We start from the raw sequence: 25,441 nt of genomic DNA, 5'->3' as shown, positions 1-25,441 counted from the left end.
ATGGCCCAGCCACACAAGGATATCCGTTTGCTAGTCTAAAGAATGTATATATAACTTTCAGTTCCAGCGCAACTCATCAAATTGTCTTTGAAGTAAACCTGTTGGGGATTTTCAAGTAAATTGATCCTCCGCTTCAAACCAAACTAGATTTAGTGCGAAATGTTTAAGATTATCAATACAGTACCATCTGCATAGGATTATAGGATCCCTTGACATTATTTCAAGGGTGCTATCCTTGATATCCTGGCCATTTTAGACCCTCAATTATCTTTCAAGAATTAATTTGTTTGTTTTCTCATTGTTGTTTATAAGAGCATGCTATATGTAAAATAGCTGTTCCATTTTCAATGTTATAACACTGATTACATTTCTCAAGTGCTTAATTGGCTGTCAAGTGTTTTGGACTGTTCAGTAATCATCAAAGGCACCTATAAATGCAGTTCAGTTGCCTGTAATGGGCTTTGCATGTAAATTTCTAATTGGCTATATGGGTGATTTACTGGTGGCAGGTGATGGTTTAAATAAAAGTCTGTGATTCGGTAGTGGGGGATAAAAATGCTTGTTTTTTTTGTTAGAGCACTTCTGAATATAAGAGAAAAAATTGCAAATCAGAGGTCTTGTGATGCAGTGGAAGTGTTCTACCCACTGGGCCAGTCAGCTTGGATTTAAGTCCCACCTTCCTTCCAAGTGGGTTGTGATGGGACCAAACAAATTGATCAAAAAGTTCTGTTCGGAGAATTTGTGGCATAGGTAGAGTCCCAACCTCTCGACCAGGAGGCCGGCTTCAAATATCACTTACCTAGTGACCTCTGAACAGGTTGGTTAGAAAATGTCTAGAAATGGAAGTCAGGGCTTTTGTACAGTTGGTAGTGTCCCTGCCTCTGAGCCAGGAAGCCTTGGTTCAAGTCCCACCCACTCCAGAAGTGTGGAGTAGCACCTCTAAACAGGTTAATTAGAAGGCATCTGTAAGTCAAGAGGCTGTAAGAAGTTATTAAGACAGATAACCTTTTCTAAAGCGCTAGGTTTTGAGGATAAGAGAGAGATTAAAGAGCTCAGTCCTGAGCAGCAGTACAATGAAATTTAGGTATATCTGAGTAATCAAAAATAGAGTGCAGAAATCTCAAAGGAATAAAAGGGGTCACTGACAAGGAAGGGTGAGGTTATGGAAGAATTTCAAAATGTGGATAAGAATTTAAAAATACAGTTGTTGGGAAATGCAGGTCAGCAAGCACTAGAGTAATAGTTGTTTGGGACTTCTGTAAGTTGAGCACAGCAAAGTTTTAGGTGAGGTAAGTTAACAGAAGATGAGATCCATTGACATTCAAATTCAGAAGAAACAGAAATGGATGAGGACTTTAGCAAGTGATGAATGATGGGGAAAGCATGTAAGGCTATTAGAAGTGGAGGGAGTAGATTATTTAATGATAGAACAGTCATGTACTTGGAAGCTCATCATGGGGTCAGGATTGGCACCAAGGTCGTGAACTGTTGTTTTCAACCTCAAATGGTTTCTAGGGAGAGTTGGAGTCACTGGAATTTGAGACCGGGTCAACGGCATTAACCATTCAATATCATTTAATTTAGATCATTTACATTGTGACTCCACTCATCCCACTTTGTTCCATAATCTTAAAACTCTTACCTCTTAAAAATATCAGTCTCTGCTTTATGATTTTCAGTGGACTTAATTCCAAACGTTTTGGGGAGTGAGAATTCCCAGTTATCTCAACTGAACTCTCCTCCTGACATGTTCAAGTATGACTTTATGTGGAATTTGAAGATTTTGAGTTCCAGTACACACCACAAGAAAACAAAAGCAATACAGAATTAGTTTAAAGCATTCATGTATTCTCGGCACTCTGTTTTAAAACCAATATTTAGTGATGAACAGAAAGAGGTAATATTTCAGGTCAAAGGTCATGTTGCAGCTTTACAGTACATTGGTTAGGCCACTTTTGGAATGTTGCGTGCAATTCTGGTCTCGTTCCTAATGGAAAGATGTTGTGAAACTCAAAAGGGTTCAGAAAAGATTTACAAGGATTTTACCATGGTTGAAGGAATTGAACTATGAGAGGCTGAATAGACTGGGGCTGTTTTTCCTTGAGCATCAGAGGCTGTTGCCTTATAGAGGTTTGTAAAATCATGAGGTGCATGGATAGAGTATATAGACAAAGTTTTTTCCCTGGGGTGAGGGAGTCCAGAACTAGAGGGCATAGGTTTTAAGGTGAGAGGGAGAAGATTTAAAAGGGACCTAAGGGGCAACATTTTCATGCAGAGGGTGGTGTGTGTATATGGAATAAGCTGCCAGAGGAAGTGCTGGAGGCCAGTACAATTGCAACATTTAAAAGGCATCTGAATGGGTATATGAATAGGGAGGGTTTAGAGGGGTATGGGCCAAGTGCTGGCAAATGGGACTGGATTAGGTTAGGATATCTGGTCGGCGTGGACAAGCTGTTTCCATGCTGTACATCTCTATGACTCTATAATTGGCCCTTCTTCAGAATTGAAGATAAAATATAACCGTTTTTAAACTTGTGAAAGGAGGTATACGCAGGAACAACAAAAAAAAAGCTGTGGAAGGGCGGGGTGCATGAAAGATTAAATTACAAAGATTTTCACGATGGAGCAGAGAGTGATAATGGGTTTGGTGACAAAGTAAGGTTATCCAAATGAGGCCTGAGTAGCTGCATGAAAACTGAATGCAACATGATGTGATAAAGAAATAAGACACTACCAACCCAGCAGGATTTTTAAAAAATCAAAATTAAGCCAGAGGTTATTGTCTAAAGTATTGAATTCAAAAGTAAAGTTTCCGTCCTCCTTGAATTCAGATGAAAGGTCGCTGAACCTGAAAATCTAACTCTATCTCCCTACTGTGCAACCTGCTGAATTTTTCCACGTTTTTTTTGATCTTCGTTTATGACATCCACCATCTGCAATATCTTGATTTTGTATTTTGTAAGTTGCTCTGTTTTGAATTGCAATAATCAGTGAAATATTGTTGATATATTTTAATGTTCTGAAGTAAATTGATATTTTGTTCTGTAAAGTATCTGATATATCACACAGTTTCAATAATAAATAGTTGAGCCATATTCATCGGCAATTCCTCTTCAGTTGCAATATCCAGCTAAATTTTGGATTTAAGTAACGCTGCTGTGCAAAGGGACCTGGGTATCCTCATGTACGAATCACAAAAGGTTAGTTTGCAAGTGCAGCAGGTAACTAAGAAGGGAAATATAACATTGTCTTTAATTGCTCGTGCGATGGAGTTTAAAAATAGGGAGGTTACACTGCAGCTACATAAAGTGCTGGTGAGATCATAACTGGAATCGAAAAGTGCGGCGCTGGAGAAGCACAAGAGGTCAGGCAGCATCCAAGGAGCAGGAGAGTCGATATTTCAGGGACGGTCTACATGCTATAGAAAAGCGATCCCTTATTCCCAATGCCTCCGCCGTATCTGTTCCCAGGAGGGACAATTCTACTCCAGGCCATGCTATTTCAAGGACCTCAATTTCCCCTTCCATGTGTCCTCCAGCACATCTCCACTTCCCACACCTCCGCTCTTGAATCTCATCACTCCAACTGCAACAAAAATACCGCACTCCCCAGCCCTCACCTTCCACCCCACTAATCTCCAGATACAGCACATTATCCTCCGCCATTTCCATCACCTACAATCAGATCCCACCAAAGATATTACCCCCCCACCCCCATCTGCGTTCCACAGAGACCATTCCCCCCCCCCCCCCCCCCACCGTGACCCCCTCATTAGGTCCACGCCCCCACCAACCTACCCTCCACACCTGGCACCTTCCCTTGCCACTACATGAGGTATAAAACCTGTGCCCACACCTTCCTCCTCATCTCCGTCCAAGGCTCCAAAGGATCTTTTCACATCCGGCAGAGATTTTTCTGCACATCCAACCACCTCAACTTCTGTGACCGTTGCACTTGATATGGTCTCCTCTATATTGGGAAGACAGGCCACCAACTCGCAGAGCGTTTCAGGAAACATCTCTGGGATGTTTGCGTCAAACAACCCCTTCGCTTTGTGGCCAACTACTTCAACTTCCCATTCCACTCCCCCAAGGACATGCAAATGCTGGGCCGCTTCCACCACCAAATCAAAGCCACCCAACATCTGGAGGAAGAACATCTCCTCTTCCTTCTTGGGACTCTTCAATCTCATGGCATCAGCATCAAATTCACTAGTTTCCAAATCTCCCCTCCCCCCATCTCATCCCAGATTCAACCCTTCAATGTGGAACTGCCGTCTTGACCTGTCATACCTGTCCATCTTTCCCACCTATCCGCTTCACCCTCCTCACTGACCTATCCCCTCCTGTATCCACCAGTCGCCTTCTCCACAACCTTCCCCCCACACCCCTATTTATTTTTCAGCCCCTTATCCCTCTACGTTCCTAATGAATGTCTTATGCCCAAAATGTAGACTGTCCTGCTCCTCGAATACTGCCTGACCTGCTGTGCCTTTCCAGCACATCACTTTGTGACTCTGATTCTCCATCATCTGCAGTCCTCACTTTCTCCCAGGCCACACCTGGAGTACATTGTACAGTTTTGGTCTTCTTACTTGAGTAGGGATGTACTGACACTGGAAGGGGTACAGAGGAGGTTCACTGGGCTGATTCTAGAGATCAAAGTGCTACCTTATGAAGAGTGATTGAGTAGACTGGGACTACTCATTGGAATTTAGACAAATGAGGGAGGTTCTCATAGAAACATATAAAATTTGAAGGGAATGGATAAGTTAGAAGCAGGGAGGTTGTTTCCACTGGCAGGTGAAGCTAGACCCAGGGGCATAGCCTTAAGATAAGGGGGAGTAGATTTAGGACTGAGTCAAGGAGGAACTTATTCACCCAAAGAGTTGTGAATCTGAAATTTCCTGCCCATTGAAGCAGTTGAGGCTACCTTGTTGAATGTTTTTAAAGTAGTGTTTTTTGAACAGCAAAGGAATTAAGGGTTATGTGAGTGGGTGGCTAAGTGGAGCTGAATCCATGAAATGATCAGCCATGATCTTATTGAATGGTGGAGCAGACTCGACAGGCTAGATGGCCGACTCTGCTCATATTCCTTATGTTTATATATCTTCTTATTATTCATTCATAGCTACATTTTGTGGCTTGAGCTGTTCTTCAGCGTATTATTGATTTTTTTTTCCTCTTGTCTTTTTGCTTGTTTGTTTGTCTTCCTTGCTTTTTGGTTTATTTTGCTTCTCTTCCTTTGCCGTTACATGATTTCTGCAGGTATAAGCTTCTAGCTATTGCATTCAGATTTTCGTTCCCTGCATAGGTCTGTTCTATTACCGATATATTCGACTAGTTTTTTTTCCTGAAGTAACAGAGTATAAAATAAAAATCATTCATGAGCTTTGCTGGGAGGGCCAACATTTATTGCCAATTCTTAGGCAGTGTAGCAGGTAAATACTGTGGTCTTCCAAAAGGCATTTGCTACAACACCATAAAGTGGACTTATTTGGAAAATAGAAATGCATATTTCAAGGGCTGCTGAGAATTTGTGTATGAAATTGAACGAGGAAAAGGAGTCAGAAGCCATGGTGAATTGATGGTTTGATATTGAAGTATTTAGTGGATTGCCCAAATGTGGTATTCGGACAGTTGTTGTTCTTGTGTAGAAATGACCTGGATATAAGTGTTTCAAAGTTTGCAGATGACCCAAAACTATCCGACTTCTGGAGCACATAGACTGGTGAAATGGGCAGACGCTGTTTAAAACAGGCAAGTCTGACGTGTATTGTGAAAGATTTAACGTGGAGAGGCAGGAAAACAAAATGGTACTATTTCAAAGGAGTTGTCAGGGTTCATGACTGAAGAGTTCCTTGAATCCATTTTCTCTTACATAATATGTCTGTAGTGATTACAGATCTCTACTACTATCAGTAAAGAAAATACCTGCCTACTCCTTAGTCCAATATACAAGTATTGGTATTTTTGTGCACCTTTAGATTGTAGTTGACGAGCAGTGTAAAAGATGAGCTAAGATCCTGAGATGTAAGAGCAGTGTAAGGCCTTTTGGCCCATTTGTGTCTGCTCCATTATTAGATTGTGGCTAATATGTTTTTTCAACTCATTTCCTAACTCTTCCTGCAACCCTTGCTAATCGAGAACCTACCTATCTTTGTCTTAAAGACACTCAATGACTTGACCCTCACAGACTTCTGTGGCAATGAGTTCTACAGATTCACCACCCTCCGTATGAAGAAATTGCTCATCATCTCAGTTCTAAAGGGTTGTCCTTTCACTCTGAGGATGTGCCCTTGGTTCCGTGTCTCCTGCTAATGAAAACCTTCTTCCTGACCCATTCTTCCAAATACACTTGAGAATAGACCCAGAGGCCTCAACCACTCATCATGTGATGAGTCCTTCATTCCTGGGATTAATCTTGTGAACCACCTCCTGATACCCTCCAAGGGCAGCACATCCTTCCGTAGATACGGGGCTATAAGCTACTTTCAACATTCCAAATGCTGTCTGACCACTGCCTTAAACAGCCTCAGCCGTTCATCCTTGCTCTTGTATTCTAGCCCCCTTGAAATGAATGCTAACATTGCATTTGCCTTCATATCACCCAACTGAACCTGCATGGTAATCTTAAGAGAATCCTTAAGCAAGACTTCTAACTCCCTTTGTGCTTGATATAAGAAGCCTTTCCATATTGAAAAAAATAGTCTATGCCTTTATTCCTATCAGACTATGTAACCTCACACTTAGCCACATTTGTATTCCATCTGTCACTTCACTGCTCACTCCCCTGGCCTATACAAGACCTTCTCAGCCTTCCCACTTCTTCAACAATACCTCTCCCTCCACCTACTTTTGTGTCATCTTCAATCTTATCAACAAAACCCTCTGTTCCATTGTGCAGCTAATGTGTTTAAAATGATAGATTTTCTTTTGTGTGTTTTACATACTGGACAAGATCATCTTCTTTACAACTTATATTTTGGAAATGATTTGAATACTTTACAAATCTGCTATTTGAGACATATCTGCCGACTAACTAGGGATTGCAACCCTGTTTCTATTTGAGAGTTTTTGCTGCAAACTGGAAAGGATGACAAATGATTTTTCTGTAGACATTGCGCAGGTTAAATTCCAGCCAGGAATTTACTTTTGAACAAGGGTGTGCTGTATCAATCTGTGATATTAGTTGACCCTTGTAGATAGTGAAAGAAACATAAAATGTAATGCGTAAGTAGAAATTTACATGGCAGTTTGCTCTTTTTTGGTGTATTTTTTAAGGAAGATGTTTCAAAATATTATGCATTTAAGTGGGGGGAAAATTCAATTGAGCACTGAATGAATAGGTTTGGAGAATCTACAGGTGAGGGATGCCTTTCACTTTGTCCTCGTTAATTCACAGAGAAATGCCCTTTTATTTATATTCTACCTATTATTTAATCCAATTGTTTATAAATGATTCCTTTTAGATCTTTTGCCTTTACTATTGTTTTTCTAAAGGTCCATTCCATATATAAGGCATTTTCGTAACAATCATTTTCTTATCAGTCCTAAGTTTGCTTTTCACGCATTTGAGCCAGTTTTCCCTCTCCCTAGTTAATGCGCAATAATGAAAACAAAATAATGCTTGATAAACTCAGCAGGCCTGGTAGCATCTCTCTCTGTGGAGAGAGAAAAAACAGTGTTAACACTGTCCAGTAATACTCATTGGACTTAATGCATTATGTTACCTGTATATTTACAGTCACGTGGTAGAATTTGAAGCCTGTTTCCCAGGCTTCATCTTGCATTTATTAGACAAATGATAGCATGACAATTTTTAAACAATCACAGTAATTTGTAGCACAAGCTTATTTATTGGTTATCGAAGTGATAGTCATTCTCAAACCAGTTTTATGCAAACAGAATGAATATTTCTTGTACACTTTTTCTAAAATGCTGCCAACATAACTGCATGAAAAGGTAATATTGTTGATTGAAAGAAACACTTTAGATGCTCTGATTATGGTTGGAATAATTGGGACAAGATATAAAATTATTTACTCACAGGTATTGCAGTCAAAATGCATGAATTTGCCATTGTAGGGTGAAGGAAGATAAAGGGAGCAGACAACGAAAAAAGGCTTCCTATTCCAGTGCTTTGGCAAGAGATGTACTATTTTTGAATTATTTAGAAGTATTTGGAATCTGTAGTTGCTTGTTTTTTCCATGGCAATACCTCAGATATGGAAATGTGTTGCTGGAAAAGCGCAGCAGGTCAGGCAGCATCTAGGGAACAGGAGAATCGACGTTTCGGGCATTAGCCCTTCTTCAGGAATCTTCATGGCAATACCTCAGTCAATTAGAGTCTACTTGTGAACTAATCATCTCTTATTCTTTGGTATAAATTGTTATGATGCATTTAAATTTTATATTCTTACATTTGCCCAGATGAGTGCAAGACAATGCAGCATGCCTGTTTTCAGCAGTACTTTTATATTCATTTTAAGTTTTGGTTCCAACTCATTTAATTATTGAACTGACTCCTTCAGCTCTAATACTTGTTTCAGTTTGGTACTGCCTAAAAAAATTAATCAGTTTGCACCTTTTCTGAATTCAAATTATTAAATTATAGGAACATACATTTTATGTTGAGAACATACTGGTGGATAAAACTGAGAAAAATCTAAAGATGTTTTATATGTATGTTAGGTAAAAGTGGGAAGAATGGGGTCTTTTAGACGTCAAAAGGCTAACCTACTTATGAAGGCGAAAGATCTTGCTGAATATTTCAAGTCTCTTCACAAAAGAGAAGGATAAGCAGACATTGTTAACGGGAAGAAGCATGAAATATTAGGTGGAATAAACATAGCGAAGAAATGTTGACATTTTTAAATGTAGATAATTCATCAAGTCTATTTGAACTATATCCTACCTTGTTAAAAGAAGCAAGGGAGAAATTTATTTTTCATTCTTCCCTGGCTACCGGAGCGTTACAAGAGAAGTAGAGACTTAGAACACAATACTGTTGCTTAAAAAGGCAGGAATGGAAAATTCAATTTAGATAAAATTTAAGTCAGTTAGCTTAATTTTGGTTGTGGGAAAATTATTGGAATCAATTCTGAGGGAAGATCTACATCTTGATGTAGAAATGAATAGATTAAGTTAAAAATCACACAACAGCAGGTTATAGTCCAACAGGTTTAATTGGAAGCACACTAGCTTTCGGAGCGACGCTCCTTCATCAGGTGATTGTCACCTGATGAAGGAGCGTCGCTCCGAAAGCTAGTGTGCTTCCAATTAAACCTGTTGGACTATAACCTGCTGTTTTGTGATTTTTAACTTTGTACACCCCAGTCCAACACCAGCATCTCCGAATCATGAATAGATTAAAGTTAGCATGGACCTCTTAAGGGAATGCCATAATCTGATTAATTTAATTAAATGTTTTGAGAAGGTGACCAGTAAAAGTGATTAGGGCTGTATGTAGTGGCTGTTTACATGGATTTTAGCAAGACAATTGTCAAAGTCCCACATGGCAGTGTGGTCAAAAACTTGGGATCTGATCAACCCCTTGGGAGTCCAAAGGGAAATGACAAATTGGATTCAGAATTGGTTTTGTGTCAGGAATCAAAGAATACTGGTGGAAGGGTATTTTTAAAATATGCTGAAAATGTGTTGCTGGAAAAGCGCAGCAGGTCAGGCAGCATCCAAGGAACAGGAGAATCGACGTTTCGGGCATAAGCCCTTCTTCAGGAATCAGCCTGTTCCTTGGATGCTGCCTGACCTGCGCTTTTCCAGCAACACATTTTCAGCTCTGATCTGCAGCCCTCACTTTCTCCTCCTATTTTTAAAATATGTTTGGTTTTCAAGCTGGCTCCTCTAATTCCGCTGCAGGTTAAAGTTTGGCATTATCTGCAAATCTAATGTGATTTACAGTTTTGTTTTTATAATAACTGGTGTCAGATTCACTTTTGTTGTTTATTTTAATAATTTCTTCTGAAATGCAGGGGTCTTAATAATTTTGCTTGCTGATGATACAGAAATTAACTGAAAAAAAAATATATAGGTGGTCAAATCAACTGGGCAGAAAGGTGCAAAAATGAAATTCAATACAGAGAACTGAGAGGCTGTTGGGAGTTGCTGCAAAGCGAGGGAATGCACATTACATGGGAAGATAGTGACCAAAGTTTTGGCAATTAGTTCTAATTTCTCCTTGCACAGCTCAGTGCTGAGTTTTACTTCATAATACTCCTGTGAAGCTCAGAGATATTTTAACTGTTGTAAACTTTTCATAAATACAAATCAAACACTTTTAACCTGAATATTATTTGTTAGAATTTATAAGTTTCTAGTTTAGTATTTGATCGACTCAAATTAATCTGCTTTTACATTTCAGACTGCCATTAAGGGAAAACTACAGGAACTTGGGGCTTATGCAGGTATGTTGTTGAAACTTTCTATTAAATCTGTTAATTACAGTGCATATTCTCTAAAACAGTACAATTCTGCAGTTACATAATTTTGGAGGAAAATCCCAGCAGAATATGTTTTGTTTTCTTGTGTTAAAATTTAGATCACTGGTCATAAATACTATATACACTTCTCCTGCAAATTTGTACCATACAAAGTTTGGTATATTTTCTTATTGTTTGTGCAATACTTTGCAGTTATGCATAAGATACAGGAACAGAAGTAGGCCTTTCAGCGCTTCAAACTTGCACTGCCATTCAATAGGATCACGGCTAAGCCAGTATTTCTCATGTCTACTCCTGGGTTTTCCCTGAAACCCTTGATTTCCTTTCCTGATCAAAAATCTATCTGTTCCTTAAATATACACTGGCTCTGCCCCACATCACTCTGTTGCGAAATGTTCCAAAGACACTCCATCCTCTGAGACAAGAAATTTGTCCTCCTCTTGATCTTAAATTGGTTCCCATTTACTGTAGTAATGTCCCTGTAGTTCCAGAGTCCCCCATGAGGGGAAATGTCTTATGCTATCAAGCCCGTTAAGAATCCTATGTGATCACCTCTCAATCTTCTAAACGCCAGTAAGTAGAGCCTAAACAGTTTAGCTTTTGCTCATAAGGCAATCCCTCTATACTATCTTTGTGAATGCATTGTGAACTGCCATTTTAGTAGACCCATAATGCCCTTAGGGAGGGAATTCCAGGATTTTGACCCAGTGACAGTGAAGAAACTATGGTATATTTCCAAGTTAGGATGGTGAGTGGTTTGGAGGGGAGTTTGAAGGTGTTGCTGTTCCCATGTATCTGCTCCCCCCTAGTTTTTCTAGTTGGAAGGTACTGTCTGAGGATCTTTGGTGGATTTCTGCAATGCATTTTGTAGATACTACACACCGCTGAGAGTCAGTGGTGGAGCAGTGGGTGCTTGTGGATGTGTTGTCAATCAAGCAGATTACTTTGTCCTGGATGATGTTCCTCTTCAGTATTGTTGAGCTGTGCCCATCCAGGCAAGTGGGGAATTTTGAATCACACTCCTGACCTATATCTTGTCGATGATAGGCAGGCTTTACAAAGAGAGGAGGTGAATTACTTGCTGACCTGCTGTGTAGCCACTGTATTTATATGACATGACCAGTTGAGTTCCTGGTGAATGGTAATCCCCAGGATGTTGACAGTGGGGAATTCAATGATAGTAACACCATTGAATCTCAAGGAGCAGTGGTTCGATTGTCTCTTATTGGCAATGGTCATTGCGAGGCATTTTTGTGGTGCAAATGTTACATAGCACTTGTCAGCCCAGGTCTGGATATTGTCCAGATCTTGTATTAGAACATGGACTGCTTCAGTATCTGAGGAATTGCAAATAATGCTGAACATTTCAAAATTGCTGATAATTGTACACTTCTGATGGGAGGAAGGTCATTTTTAGGAGCAACTGAAGATAGTTGGACACAAACCTGAGGAACTCCTGCAGAGATGTCCTGGAGCTGAGATGACTGACCTGCAACATCCACAACCATTTTTCCATGTGCCTTTGGAAGGCTTGCTCCCTAAATCCCATTGATTCCAGTATTGCTAGGGCTTCATGATGCCACACTCAAATGTATTCTCGATGTCAAGAACTGTCATTCTCACCTCACTTGTCGAAATCAGTGCCTTTGTCCATGTTTTAACGAGATCAGGAGCTGTATTGCCCGGGACAGAACCTAAACTGGGCATCACTGCTCTATAATTCTGTTGATGACAACTCCCATCGCTTTACTCATGATTGAGAGTAGGCTGATGGGACAGTAATTGGCTGGGTTAAATTTGTCTTGCTTTTTGTGTATAGGACATAACTGGCCAATTTTCCACATTGCTTGGTAGATTTGAATGTTTTAATTGTAATGGAGCAGCTTGGCTAGGGGAGTGACAAGTTCTTGAGCACAATCTTCAGTACTATTCCTGGAATGTTGTCAGGGCCTTTGACCTTTGCAATATCCAGTGCCTCCATCCGTTTCTTAATATAACATTGAGTGAATTGAATTAGCTGAAGATTGGTATTTGCGATGCTGGGAACCACTGGAGGAGGCTGAGATGCATCGTAAACATGACAGTTCTGGCTGAAGATTGCTGCGAATGCTTCAGTCTTTTTTGTTTTGCACTGATGTGCCAGGTTCCTCCATCATGGAGATTAAGGATATTTGTGGAGATGCCACCTCCAGTTAGATTGCCCATCATAATTCACATAACTTGATGTGGCAGGAGTGCAGATCTTTAATAAAGAACTTTTAAAATTGGTTTTCAAAGCTGGTATCTTTCCCTATGCTTTCTGAAATTGTTTATTCTGAAGGTGGAGTTTATGGCTTTTAGATGAACCTCTAAACCTCTTCTAATATTACTGTGACAAGTAGAACTGAACTTGATCCCAATGGATATTACAAACACCACAGAATTTATTGCAATTGTCAGTAGGATTTAGAAGCATATGAGGTGACGTTTCTTCCAGTGGATACAAACATTTCCCTCTTGTGCTGAATTCTTTCTGTTTACATTAGGAGCAAGAATAATTAATTTTTATCATTCCTCTTTACAGACGAAGAGCTACCCGATTATATCATGGTTATGGTAGCCAACAAAAAGACCCAAGATCAGATGGCAGAAGATCTTGCTCTCTTTCTGGGAAATAACACTGTCAAATTTACTGCATGGTAAGTTTATTTTACATGTAGCAGTTAAGATTTAGGTAATTCTTCTCTTCTATGTAAGGCACTTCTCTCTTTTAATTCTTATTAATAGATGGAAGTTTTTTAAAGAGAAGTGTGTAGTAGTAAAATACATATTGCAAGTCTAAATTAATGTATGTAGGAGTTTAACATACTGTTTTTATTTAGGCTGCATGGTGTCCTTGATAAACTACGTTCTGTAACAGTTGGTAAGTATAGTCGTGTCACTTTTAATTTTAACTTGAATAATAGCATTCATGTTCATTTCTGAACTTGAGCAAACACAGATGTAAATTTTGAATTGATCAGAAAATGCAAATACTAGAAATATGTACTACATTTTTAAAGATTGAAAATCGACTTTTTATCTTTGAATTCCAGAGCCCACCACTTTAAAACAGCAATCAAATTACTCAGATTGTAATCTGTTGTTACCTACGGAAAAGACTCAAGCAGCAATTAGTGGAAGCATTGATCAAAACAATGATGTTCGTATTCTTGCTGCTTCTAGCACGCTTTCTGAGAGAAATGATTCTCGTGTTTCTACCAGCTCATTACAAGAGCAGGCAATGCCCACTACCAGGTCAGTGAAAGTATAAGTTGTTTTTTGAGTAGCTATTGTAGATTGCATGGGCAAATGCACTGATTGTCAAACAAATGACCAAGTATTCGCAAAACTTGGATGTGTGTATTTCAGTTGTAAATGTGTTTATAAGTTCTCTGAAACATTCAGAAACAGCACATTCAAAATAGAGCATGGGAGATGCATTCCCAACTCTGAAGTGCAGTAGCTCTATAATCACATTGTGATTTGTTTCCCCAGTTCCTCTATGTTGGCTGATCCACATCTGTTGATGGACATTATAGGGAAATAAAAAAGTTTGTCAAGAATTAAAGCCCGGTATTAATTGCAACTGAACTGATAGTTCCTGAAAACCTCTGTGTATTTGTTTTTGTTGGCATAATGAGTGTTTGACGGTGTTTGATAGATTGTTGGAAATCTTGATGCAAGTTGTATTTTGAAATGAAAGATCTACAATATTGGCCTCAAACTATATTTCAAAGTTCTTCTCAGAAAGTCTAACTTAATTTGGTTAATTAGTGTATTTGCAGCAGCTGGAATCTTCCCTTCAGTCCACCCAAACAATAAACAAGATTCCATTGTTTTTAATTTTAAAAAAATATGGATAGCTTGGAGAAGTATTGTTGTTATCCTTATCTGTTTAGTTGAATTTTACAGTTAACCGCTTTTTAGTTACCCCTTACTCCTCCACCCCACACTGAAGACCTAATGTACCTTGAAAACAAAAACAATGTACTTATACAACTGAGATACTTTAAAAATAATACTGAATTTGCTGGAGAAGCTCAGAGGATCTGGCAACATCTGTAAAGAGAAAAGAACATTAACACTACGAGTCCAGTGACCCCTCTGTTTTCTCTTTGCAGATGCTGCCAGACCTGCAGAGTTTCTGTAGCAATTTCTGTTTTTGTTTCTGATCTCCATCATCCACAGTTTGGAGTTTTACTTTAAAACTAATGTCAGGTGATTCTTTTAAAAGAAAATTGTTGAATTGACCTTATTCCAAGTGAATTAACATTCTTTGTTTACTCTGGCCTGTAAGGCAATTGTTTTTAAGAAGTTTGTGAATTGGATTATGTAAGGCTGCCTCTGATGCTTTAACTATTTCATTTTGCGTACAGAACACCTGTGGAGAGGAGCACACCTCAATTAACATCTGCAGTGAAGCCTTTGATGGAGCTGGTCTCCTCTGAAGCAGTTATTGATATCAAACCTGAACCAGATGATCTTATAGATGAGGATCTTAACATTTTGCAAGAATTTCCATCATCATCTAAGAAGAAACCTGTGGTGACAGTTAGTTATAATGTATCTCGTCCTTCACTTGAGGCCTTTAGGCCAGAAGAAAATGTTTCACATCCATGCAGGCCAACTGAGAATAGCATTCAATCTTTCCGGGTTCCTCAGAACAATGTGCAGCCGTGTAAATTAGGAGAAGGGAACTTCCATGACTATAGGCCATTAGAAAATCCTGGCCATGCTTACAGATCATATGAAAGCAGCTTGGAAGCTTTCAACAGATTATCAGAAAGTGATGTACAGGTTTGCAGGGCATCAAAGTCTCATTCCGATCGACCAAGTAGAGATGTGAGTACGAGTTAATAATTACAAATGTTTTGATAGATTTAGTCTATTTATTGTTGTAGCCTTGGTTTCCAAGGTACTATTGCCTGGATTGTGGATGCTTTCTGTTTAGATTTAGATTAGATTAGATTACAGTGTGGAAACAGGCCCTTCGGCCCAACAAGTCCACACCGACCCGCCGAAGCGAAACCCACCCATACCCCTACATTTACCCCTTATCTAACACTACGGGCAATTTAGTATGGCCAATTCACCTGACCCTGCACATCTTTTGGACTGTGGGAGGAAACCGGAGCACCCGGAGGAAACCCACGCAGACACGGGGAGAACGTGCAAACTCCACACAGTCAGTCGCCTGAGTCGGGAATTGAACCCGGGTCTCTGGCGCTGCGAGGCAGCAGTGCTAACCACTGTGCCACCGTGCCGCCCACATTTTATCTCTAGAAATCTGTGACTTCACAAGTGCTTCCAGACCCAGATAACTCTTCACTGTCATAGTGTCCTGGCCCATTCAGGTTTCATTGCCTCAAAAGTTGTTTCCTCCCTAAAGCCTTACAACTCACTTCCCACTCACAATTCCATTTTCTCCTCAATTTCCCCATGATATTGATTCTTTCCAGATCTATTATCTTCCCCTACTCTAGCCAAATTACAAATGAGTTTCCCCATCTCCCCCCTCATTTATCAACCCTCAGCCCACGACAAAATTAATACTGAAGCACTGCAGTTCTCCAGCTTAATACTGGGAAAATTGCACCTTTTAATATGTGCTTTAGAATACTTCAAGTAGAATAAATTGCAACATTAATGCTTAAAAAAAGTCTAGCAAAGGAGGATTTTACTGGGCGTTAGCAAAAGTATCACGTGGAATAGACAGAGAACGTGAGACCCAATGTACCAATGAACTACTGGTGGCATTGCTGTGGGGCTGGAGACCATACTGGTATCTCATTCCTTAGATCCCAAATATGGAAGTTTGCATTTTTGGACCTCCATGCTACTTGTTACTACTTGTTTATCCCTTCAATTCCTATTGTATTCTACTTGATGCTTTCCTTAATGTTACTGTGTAGCTCCAATGTTCAGTGCCAAGTATTTTCAATCCCAATCTCCTGATCAATTCTCTATGACCTTCCATTCTTTTCTTTCAAAACTACTTGCTCTTTCAGTTCACAAAATGTTAATTTTCTCATCCTTTAATTTTTTTGCACCTTCCTCCCAAATCTTTAAACACCCAGCATTTACTAAACCATATAGTCTGTATCAGCATAAGTAATATCATAAAAGATCTATCTCCTTATCAAATGTCATGTCCTTCAACTTAGCATGAACACTGATTTTTAAAATGATGTATTTCCTGTTTCAAGTTGATTTAGTAATACTGTATAGGATATACAACATATACACAGACCATTGGCCCCAATCAGTCTATGAGGAGAAAGTGAGGTCTGCAGATGCTGGAGATCAGAGCTGAAAATGTGTTGCTGGAAAAGTGCAGCAGGTCAGGCAGCATCCAGGGAACAGGAGAATCGACGTTTCGGGCATAAGCCCTGAAGAAGGGCTTATGCCCGAAACGTCGATTCTCCTGTTCCCTGGATGCTGCCTGACCTGCTGCGCTTTTCCAGCAACACATTTTCAGCCCCAATCAGTCTGTGTTTGTATGATGCACCTTTATATGAAATTCCATTTCTAACTAGAAGACTGATGTTTAGAAAGTTGTCAAATGTAGTTTCCATGCTACAAGTATTCTATCGCCCTTTGAGTGGAAATGTTTTCAAAAGTGCTAACCAAAAACTTAGTTTGTTCGTAAATTGAATATTAACATTGTGTACTTGTCATGTTTATGTGTACAGAATGAGAATTCGAGGAAGAGAAAGGCAGCAATCATCAGTTCTGTGGTTAGAGTAAGTAAAACTAGTGATGGTGAGGAGGAGGATGATGATTACGGCGCAAGGACAGGAAGTCTTCCCAGCAGTATTTCTGTGCCAGCAAAGCCTGAAAGAAGGTACTAAAGACTTACAATTTCTCACATTAGGGCATATTTTTGTCATATGCAGTCAGTTTTTTTTTAGATTTATTGACATGCGCAGCAATGTACATCGCAAAGCAGAAAATTATTGACGCACAATGACCACTTCCTCCTATTAATAATGTTGACTTTCTATAAACCTTTGAAGATTAAAATTTACTCTCTATATTTAACTGGTAAGCCATTATGATTGAGTAGCTCTTCTTTTACTTAAAAAAGAAAACCTAAATAATTCTTTATGCCTTGCCAAAATTCTACCGAGTATTTTGAAGGCTGGGATTTGTTCTATTGTAGGGCAGTGTTATTTTGCTGCCTTGATTTTTGACGCTTTGAAACCATTCAGCTTCATTCTGCAGTGCATTCTGAATAGTTTATCCTTGAATTTTGGTATTCCATATTGCAAAGCTGTACACTATTTTACCATTCTAATTACTAAGTTCAGAGAACAAAAAGCAAAATATTGCACTTGCTGGAAATCTAAAACAAAAGAACATTCTGAACTAATATTCAGTAGGCCAGACATCATCTGTAGAGGGGAAAAAGAAATAAATTCCTCCAAATTTCTATGGATGCAGTTGAGATGAAACGTTCTCCTGGTTTCTTTGCTGATCAAGCTGATGATAACATTAAATGGGCCACTACTACTACCATGCTGCTTCACTGTGTCTCCACTTCTCCTTTAGAGGAAGTGTATGTTCATTGGTAAATATTTCTCCAGATCCTTAGTTCTTCTGAGTGCACCGCATTCCACCAAGTGTAGCATCAATGAGCACGAGCAAAACTGGAATCATTGGATATCCGGGGGCAAACTCTCTGGTGTGTAGAGTTATACCTGACACACAAGTGGTTGTTGGAGGTCAGTCATCTCACCTCTAGGACATCTCTGCAGGAGTTCCTCAGGGTAGTGTCCTAGGCCCAAACACGTTCAGCTGCTTTGTCAATGACCTTCACGCCATCATAAGTTTAAAAGTGAGGATTGTGCAATCATCAGCAACTATGTTCAGCACTGTTTGTGACTCCTAAGATACTGAAGCAGTCTATGTTCAAATGCAGCGAGATCTGGACAGTATCCAGGCTTGAGCTGAAAGTGGCAAGTAACATTTGTGCAATACAAATTCCAGGCTATAACTATCACCAATAAGAGACAATCGAACCACTGCCCCTTGGCAGCCAATGGTATTCACTGAATCCCATACTGTCAACATCCTGGGGGTTAGCATTGACTAGAAATACAACTGTACTCACTACATAAACACGGTGGCTAGAAGAGCAGATCAGAGGTTCGGAATACTGCAGTAAGTAACTCGCCTCATGACTCCCCAAAGCCTGTCCACCATCTACAAGGCACAATCAGGAGTGTGATGTTCCAACGACACTCAAGAAGCTTGACACCATCCAGGACAAAGCAGCCTGCTTAATTGGCACTGCATCCACAAGCATCCACCACCTTTAAGTTCTCCAAGCCGCTCACCATCCTGACTTGGAAATATATTTTTGTTCCTTCACTGCTGCAGAGTCAAAATCCTGGAATTGTAGGTCAACCCACAGCAGGTAGACTGCAGTGGTTCAAGAGGCAGCTAACACCACCTTCTTAAGGGCAACTAGGGTCAGACAATAATTGCTGGACATCTAATGATGTCCACATCCCACAAATGAATAAATTTTAAAAAAGTGTCAAGATTCCAAAATAATACTGGGTGCACCAAAACTAACTGACCTTATGTATAGTGCAGGTCCCAGTAAGAAAAATCTCCAAAGAAAGATCCAGAAGTTTCAAATATACTAATATCAGGTGACATTGAGCAGTCCTGCACCTAAGCCTTTCAAAGGATATGGTGGAAAGGCAGGGACAGACTACTGAGTTGGATGATCAGCCATGATCATAAGCCTTTGGTTGGAGAAAAAATGAGCAAAGGTGAGAGGTGTCTTTGCTGCTAAGTCACTGAAGATTAACATGCAGCAAGCTATTTTAAAGGCTAATAGAATGTTAACCTTTATTACAAGAGGTTTTAAGTACAAGGATAGTGAAGTCTTGTCACAATTGTATAGGAGCTTGTTTAGAATGCACATGTGTGCTGTGAGCAGTTTTGGTCTACTTATCTCAAGAAAGATGTTACTGCCATAGAGGTTATATTCACCAGATTTTGGGATGGCAAGACTGTCCTATGAGGAAAGAGATGGCAAACTGGGCCTGTTTTCTCGAGAGATTTGAAGAAAGTGATACGTACATAGAAAGAAGAAGGAGTAGGGCATTCAGCCGTTTGAGCCTGCTCAGGCATTCATTATGATCATGGCTGATCATCCAACTCAGTAATCTGTCCCTGCCTTTCCACCATATTCTTTGAACCTTGTGGCCCAAATGCTATATCCAACAGCTTCTTGAAATTGTGCAATGTTTGACCTAGACTGCTCTGTAATGATGAATTCCACAGACTTACCATTCTCCAGGTGAAGAGGTTTCTGCTCCATCTCCACCCTAAATGGTTTACCGTGTTTCCGTAGACCATTACCCATGGTTCTGAGCTCCCATGTCATCTTTCCTGCAACTATCTGTCTAATTGTGTTAGAATTTTTTAATAGGTTTCCATGACATTTCCCCCTTATTTTTCTGAGCCCAATGTGTATAGTCCTAACTGATTCAATCTTTTCTATTAATTTAGTGCTGTCATCCTAGGAATCTGTCTAGTAAAACTTTGCTGCACTTCCCGTTTAGTGAGAACATCATCCCTCAGATAAGGAGACTAAAACAGCATGCATTTTTCCCCAAGTGTTGTCCCCACTGGCTTAGTTTCATCTGTTTTGTCCTTTTTTTAAAAAAAATTCTATCTCTTCTGTCCTACTTTGCTGAATTCTAAACTGCTCCCACTCCTTAGGCCAATTTGTATGCATCTTCCCTGAACCTAATACTATCTCAGATTTCTCTATGCCATTTTACTTTTTGCACCAGACAGGAATGAGCAATTTTTGCCATTCATCCATGTGCTCTTTGAATGTTTGCCATTGCCTTTCCACTGCACTTCATATGATCATAGTTTCCTCTAATTAGATTCAGGCCTCTAGTCTCACAATCAGCTACATCTTGATAAAGAATTCTATCATATTGTGGTTGTTTATCCCCAAGGGGCCTCATAATTATATTGCTGATTATTCCTTTCTCATTACACAAAATAGCCAGTCTAGAATGGCCTGTTATGATTCCTCAATGTATTGGACCAGCAAGCCATCATACATGCACACCAGGAATTTCTCCTCTACAGAAATGTTAATAATTTTGAATTGCTCAATCTGTAGAATAAAGTCACCAATAATTACAGATGTTCCTCTATTGCATGGTCTTTAGTTTCCTGGTTAATCCCATTCCTAATATCACTGCACAGTTTGGAAGTCAATGTGCAACCCCCACTAATGTTTTTTTGCCCTTTTGTGGTTCTCGGATCTGCTCATACAGATCCCATGAAGCTAATATCATTTATCACTATTTTGTTAATTTCCTTGTTAAACCAGCAATGTAATTGCTTTTTGTCTATCCTTCCTAAATAGTGGATACCCTAGCTAATTCAGTTCCCATCCCTGGTCACCCTGCAGCCATGTCTTTATATTCCTGACTATATTGTACTGTTTTAATCGATATGCACAATTAATTTATCTACTTTATTACAAAGTGCTATAAGCATTAAGGCACAAAGCCTTAAGGCTTATCTTTTTAAGATTACATAGAGTCATAGAGATATACAGCATGAAGAAACAGACCTTTCAGCCCAACTCGTCCATGTCGACCAGATATCCTGTATAAATCTAATCCTATTTGCCAGCATTTGGCCCATATCATTCTAAGCCTGTCCTATACATATGCCCATTTTGAATGTTGAATCATACCAATCTCCACCATTTCTTCTGGCTGTTCATTAAATACATGCACCAACCTCTGCGTGAAAAAGTTGCCCCTTAGGTCCCTTTTTATATCTTTCCCCTCTCGACTTAATCCTATGCCCTCTAGTTTTGGTCTCTCCCCCCCCCCCCCCCCCCAGTCCAGGGAAAATACCTTGCCTATTTACCCTTTCCATCTATAAGGTCACCCCTCAGTCTCCAACACTCCAGGGAAAATAACCCCAGCACATCCAGCCTCTCCCTACAACTCAAACCTTCTAACCCTGGCAACATCCTATTAAATCTTTTCTGAACCTTTTCAAGTTTCACAGCATCCTTCCTATATCAGGGAGACCAGAATTGCGTGCAATACTCCAAAAGTGACTGAACCAATGTCCTGCACAACCACAACATGATCTCCCACCTCCTATACTCAATGCACTGACTAATAAAGGCAAGCATACCAAACACTGCCTTCACTATCCTATCCACCTACTACTCCACTTTCAAGGAATTATGAACTCGCACTCCAAGATCTCTTTGTTCAGCAACATTCCCCATTAAGTATATAAGTCCTGCCCTGATTTGCTTTTCCAAAATGCAGCATCTCACATTTATCTAAATTAAACTCAGTCTGCCGCTCCTTGGCCCATTGGTCCATCTGATCTGAGTTAGCTCTGTATCCAAATGGCTAGTTCTCCCTGTATTCTGTGAAATCAAATCTTGCTAACCAGTCTACCATGAGGAATCTTGTTGAACGCCTTACTGACATCCTTATAGATTACATCCACCACTCTGCCCTCATCAATCCTCTTCATTACTTCTTCGAAAAAACTCAAACAAGTTAGTGACACAGTTTCCCATGCACAAAGCCATATTGACTACCCCTAATCAGTCCTTGCCTTTCCAAATATGTGTAAAACCTGTCCCTTAGGCTTCCCTTCAACAACTTGCCCACTTCCAATGTCAGGCTCACCGGTCTATAGTTCCCTGGCTTTTCCTTACCACCTTTCTTAAATAGTGGCAAAACGTTAGCCAACCTCCAGTCTTCTGGCACCACGCCTGCGGCTGTTGATTATACAAATATCTCATCAAGGGGCCCAGCAATGTCTTCCTGTCCCTTTTCCATTATTTTTCACCGTGTCTCTATTCATCCTGTCCCTTCATTTCTCTGCCTATCACTTTTCCAATTTCCTTTTCTGTCTTTTGTTTTTATCCTTAATTCCACTGCCTGTTCACTCCAGGTGGTTTCAGTGCTCAGTGCCAGCATGTATAGGATGTAGATAAGGTGAATGTCACTTAGGTCTGAGACTAGGAGCATCTTTTTTTAACTTGGAAAGTTGTGAATGTTTTGAATTGGGTGGCATGGTGGCTCAGTGGTTAGCACTGGTGCCTCACAGCATCAGGAACCTGGCTTCGATTCAAGCCTCAGGTGACTGAGTTTGCACATTCTCCCTGTTTGCATTGGTTGTCTCCGGGTCCTCCAGTTTCCTCCTACAATCCAAAGATGTGCAGGTCAAGTGAATTGGCCATGCTAACATACCCATAGTGTTAGGTATATTAGTCTGAGGGAAATGAGTCTGGGTGGGTTATTCTTCGGAGGGTCGGTGTGGACTTGTTGGGCTGAAGGGCCTGTTTCCACACTGTCGGAATCTAATCTAATTATTTACATACCACGGAGTACTGCGGAAGCTCACTGTTTGAGAATGTTTGAAGTAAGATTGGCAAACAAAAATGTATCGGTGACATGCAAGGTTATGGGGTTGGGGTGGGTAGAAGCTACTGAAATGTTCGATTAATCATAGTTATATTGAATGGCAGAGCAAGCTCAATGGGCTGAATGCCCTGTTCCAGTGTTCCTCAGCCCATGTTTCAGGATTGCATACTTTATCAGACTGGAAAAGAATACAAATGAGCAGCATTTATAAAGAAAATAGAACAAGGGATAATCATAAGGTCACGTTATTTCTCAATTTTGGAATGTGAGTATCCTTGACAAGGTTGTTATGTATCACCCATCATGAAGTATCCTTGAATAAATGCACATGCAGGAATACTGTGTAGTCTTTTAATTAATTTTTTTTTGTAGTGAGCTCAGTGAAGTAATACCAGAAAATTATCATTAGCCTGTCAGGTAGTTTTTCTTAATAGTCGTAGAGTCATAGAGATGTACAGCACGGAAACACACTCTTTGGTCTAACTCGTCCATACCGACCAGATATCCCAACCCAATCTACTCCCACCTGCCTCTGCATGAAAGAAATTGCCCCTTAGGTCTCTTTTATATTTTTCCTCTCTCACCCTAAACCTATGCCCTCTAGTTCTGGAATCCCCCATCCCAGGGAAAAGACCTTGTCTATTTACCCCTCATGATTTTATAAACCTCTATAAGGTCACCCTCAGCCTGTGACCCTCTAGGGAGAACAGCCCTAGTGTATGCAACCTCTCCCTATAGTTCTGATACCATGTTTAGAAAATACATCTACAGTTATTTGTAACATTGTGACAAAAATATGTGGTAACTCTTTTCCAGTTTTTAAGAAACAGAACACCAGAAGCTAGCTCTCATGGCTCGATGTAGGAAGCAGAGAGTGATGGTTGAAGTTTGTTTCTCGGACTGGGAGGCCTGTGACTAGCGGTGTGCCACAGGGGTCGGTGCTGGGACTTTTGTTATTTGTTACTTGCATAAATGATGTGGATGTGAATGTACAAGGCATGATTGGAAAGTTTGCAGATGATACAAAATTAAGAGGTATCATTGGTAGCAAAGAGGGTTATCAAAAATTATAGAGGGAACTTGATCAGCTGGGAGAGTGGACTGAGGAGTGACAAATGCAATTCAATCACAGATAAGTCGACCTTTGGAAAGTCAAACAGAGGTAGGACTTAAGCAGTAAATGCTAAGGTCTTGAGGAGTGTTGTGGAACAGAGGAATCTAGGAGTACAAGTGCATGGTTTTAAAAAATGGCGTCACAGGTAGACAGAGTGGTGAAGAAGGCATTTAGCATGCTGGCCTTCATTGATTAAGGTATTGAGTATAGGAGTTGGGATGTTATGTTAGAGTTGTGTAGATTATTGATGAGGCCGCACTTGGAGTATTATGTACAGTTTTGGTCACCCTGTTAAAGGAAAGACATAATTAAACTGGAAAGTGCAAAGAAGAGTTACGAAGATATGGCTAGGACTAGTAGGCCTGAATTATAGGGAAAAGTTGGGCAGGATAGGACTTCGTTCCTTGGAATGTAGGAGAAAGAGGGGTGACCTTATTGAGGGAATAGATAGGATGAATGCATATCACCTTTTTTCCAGGGATGGGGAATTAAAAATTGTAGGGCATGGGTTTAAGGTGAGAGGGGAAAGATTTAGGAAGGACCTGACTGGCAACAACATCACACAGAGAGTGGTGCATATATGGAATATGCTGCCAGAGAAAGTGATTGATGCAGTTACAGTAGCAACATTTAAAAAAAAAACATTTAGATAGGTACATTGATGGGAAGGGTTTAGAGGGATATGGACCAAATGTGGGCATTGGAACTCGCTGAGTGGGTACCATGGTCAGCATGGACCTGTTTGGATTGAAGGGCTTGATCTATGCTGTATTACTCTATGATTCGACTTAATCTGTCGACATTTTTCTCACTTTTACAATAAACAACTCATTTTGACACTTTAAGAAGCTAATAACTTACCTACCACCCCATGGACTTCTTCCTATGTCTATGTATCCTCAGAAAAGACTAATTAATCATAATAAGCAGAGTTTTTTGGTGTTTGTAAATAACATAAGGTTTGAAAAAAAATGAATTTGAGGTTAATATTTTTGCTTTTCAGGCCCACTTTACCACCTTCTAAGCAGGCCAATAAGAATCTAATACTAAAAGCTATCACAGAGGCCCAGAAATCTGTAAGCAAGACAACAAACTATCCACCAGGTAATACTTGTCAAAGTTTCTTTTCATGTGCCCTCTGAATGTGTATAATTGTTTATAAGAAATAAGGCCTCCGGATTGTTATTGGCTCTAATTTGGTTGCTTGAATATCAGTCTTACTGAAGCTCCTTTACATTCAAGCTTAAATCCTTCAATTGTCTTTTGAAACCATCATTGGTTTCAGTTTTACTGAAACTCGAGACCTTTTCTACTCCGTTAAAAAAAATCCTTGATCTTTTACAAGCCAGGTTTGGCAACTTCAAATCGCTGTTTCCTGACCCTTTATCTTCACCA

General features: G+C 39.9%; 1 protein-coding gene across 4 annotated transcripts in view; it reads left to right on the top strand.

The window, feature by feature from the left end:
• Positions 1-25,441, top strand: part of zc3h14 (zinc finger CCCH-type containing 14) — a 54,363-nt gene that overhangs the window by 8,367 nt on the left and 20,555 nt on the right. For 3 of the 4 annotated variants that reach the window (XM_087989720.1, XM_087989719.1, XM_087989721.1), the window contains exons 2-8: positions 10,381-10,423; positions 13,023-13,137; positions 13,321-13,361; positions 13,534-13,735; positions 14,857-15,322; positions 17,173-17,324; positions 25,050-25,150. In XM_087989720.1, coding sequence (XP_087845846.1) covers positions 10,381-10,423; positions 13,023-13,137; positions 13,321-13,361; positions 13,534-13,735; positions 14,857-15,322; positions 17,173-17,324; positions 25,050-25,150 — 1,120 coding nt within the window. Of the gene's footprint in view, positions 1-10,380; positions 10,424-13,022; positions 13,138-13,320; positions 13,362-13,533; positions 13,736-14,856; positions 15,323-17,172; positions 17,325-25,049; positions 25,151-25,441 lie in introns of those variants that run through there. The other variant, XM_087989722.1, reaches the window with a different exon arrangement.

The sequence above is a fragment of the Chiloscyllium plagiosum genome, unplaced genomic scaffold, assembly GCF_037043375.1.
Source record: "Chiloscyllium plagiosum isolate Xiang-an unplaced genomic scaffold, Cpla_swu_hap1 HiC_scaffold_8, whole genome shotgun sequence".
Classification (NCBI taxonomy): Eukaryota; Metazoa; Chordata; class Chondrichthyes; order Orectolobiformes; family Hemiscylliidae; genus Chiloscyllium; species Chiloscyllium plagiosum.
Note: the sequence above shows the minus strand (reverse complement) of the source record. Positions and strands in the feature narration are given on the sequence as shown.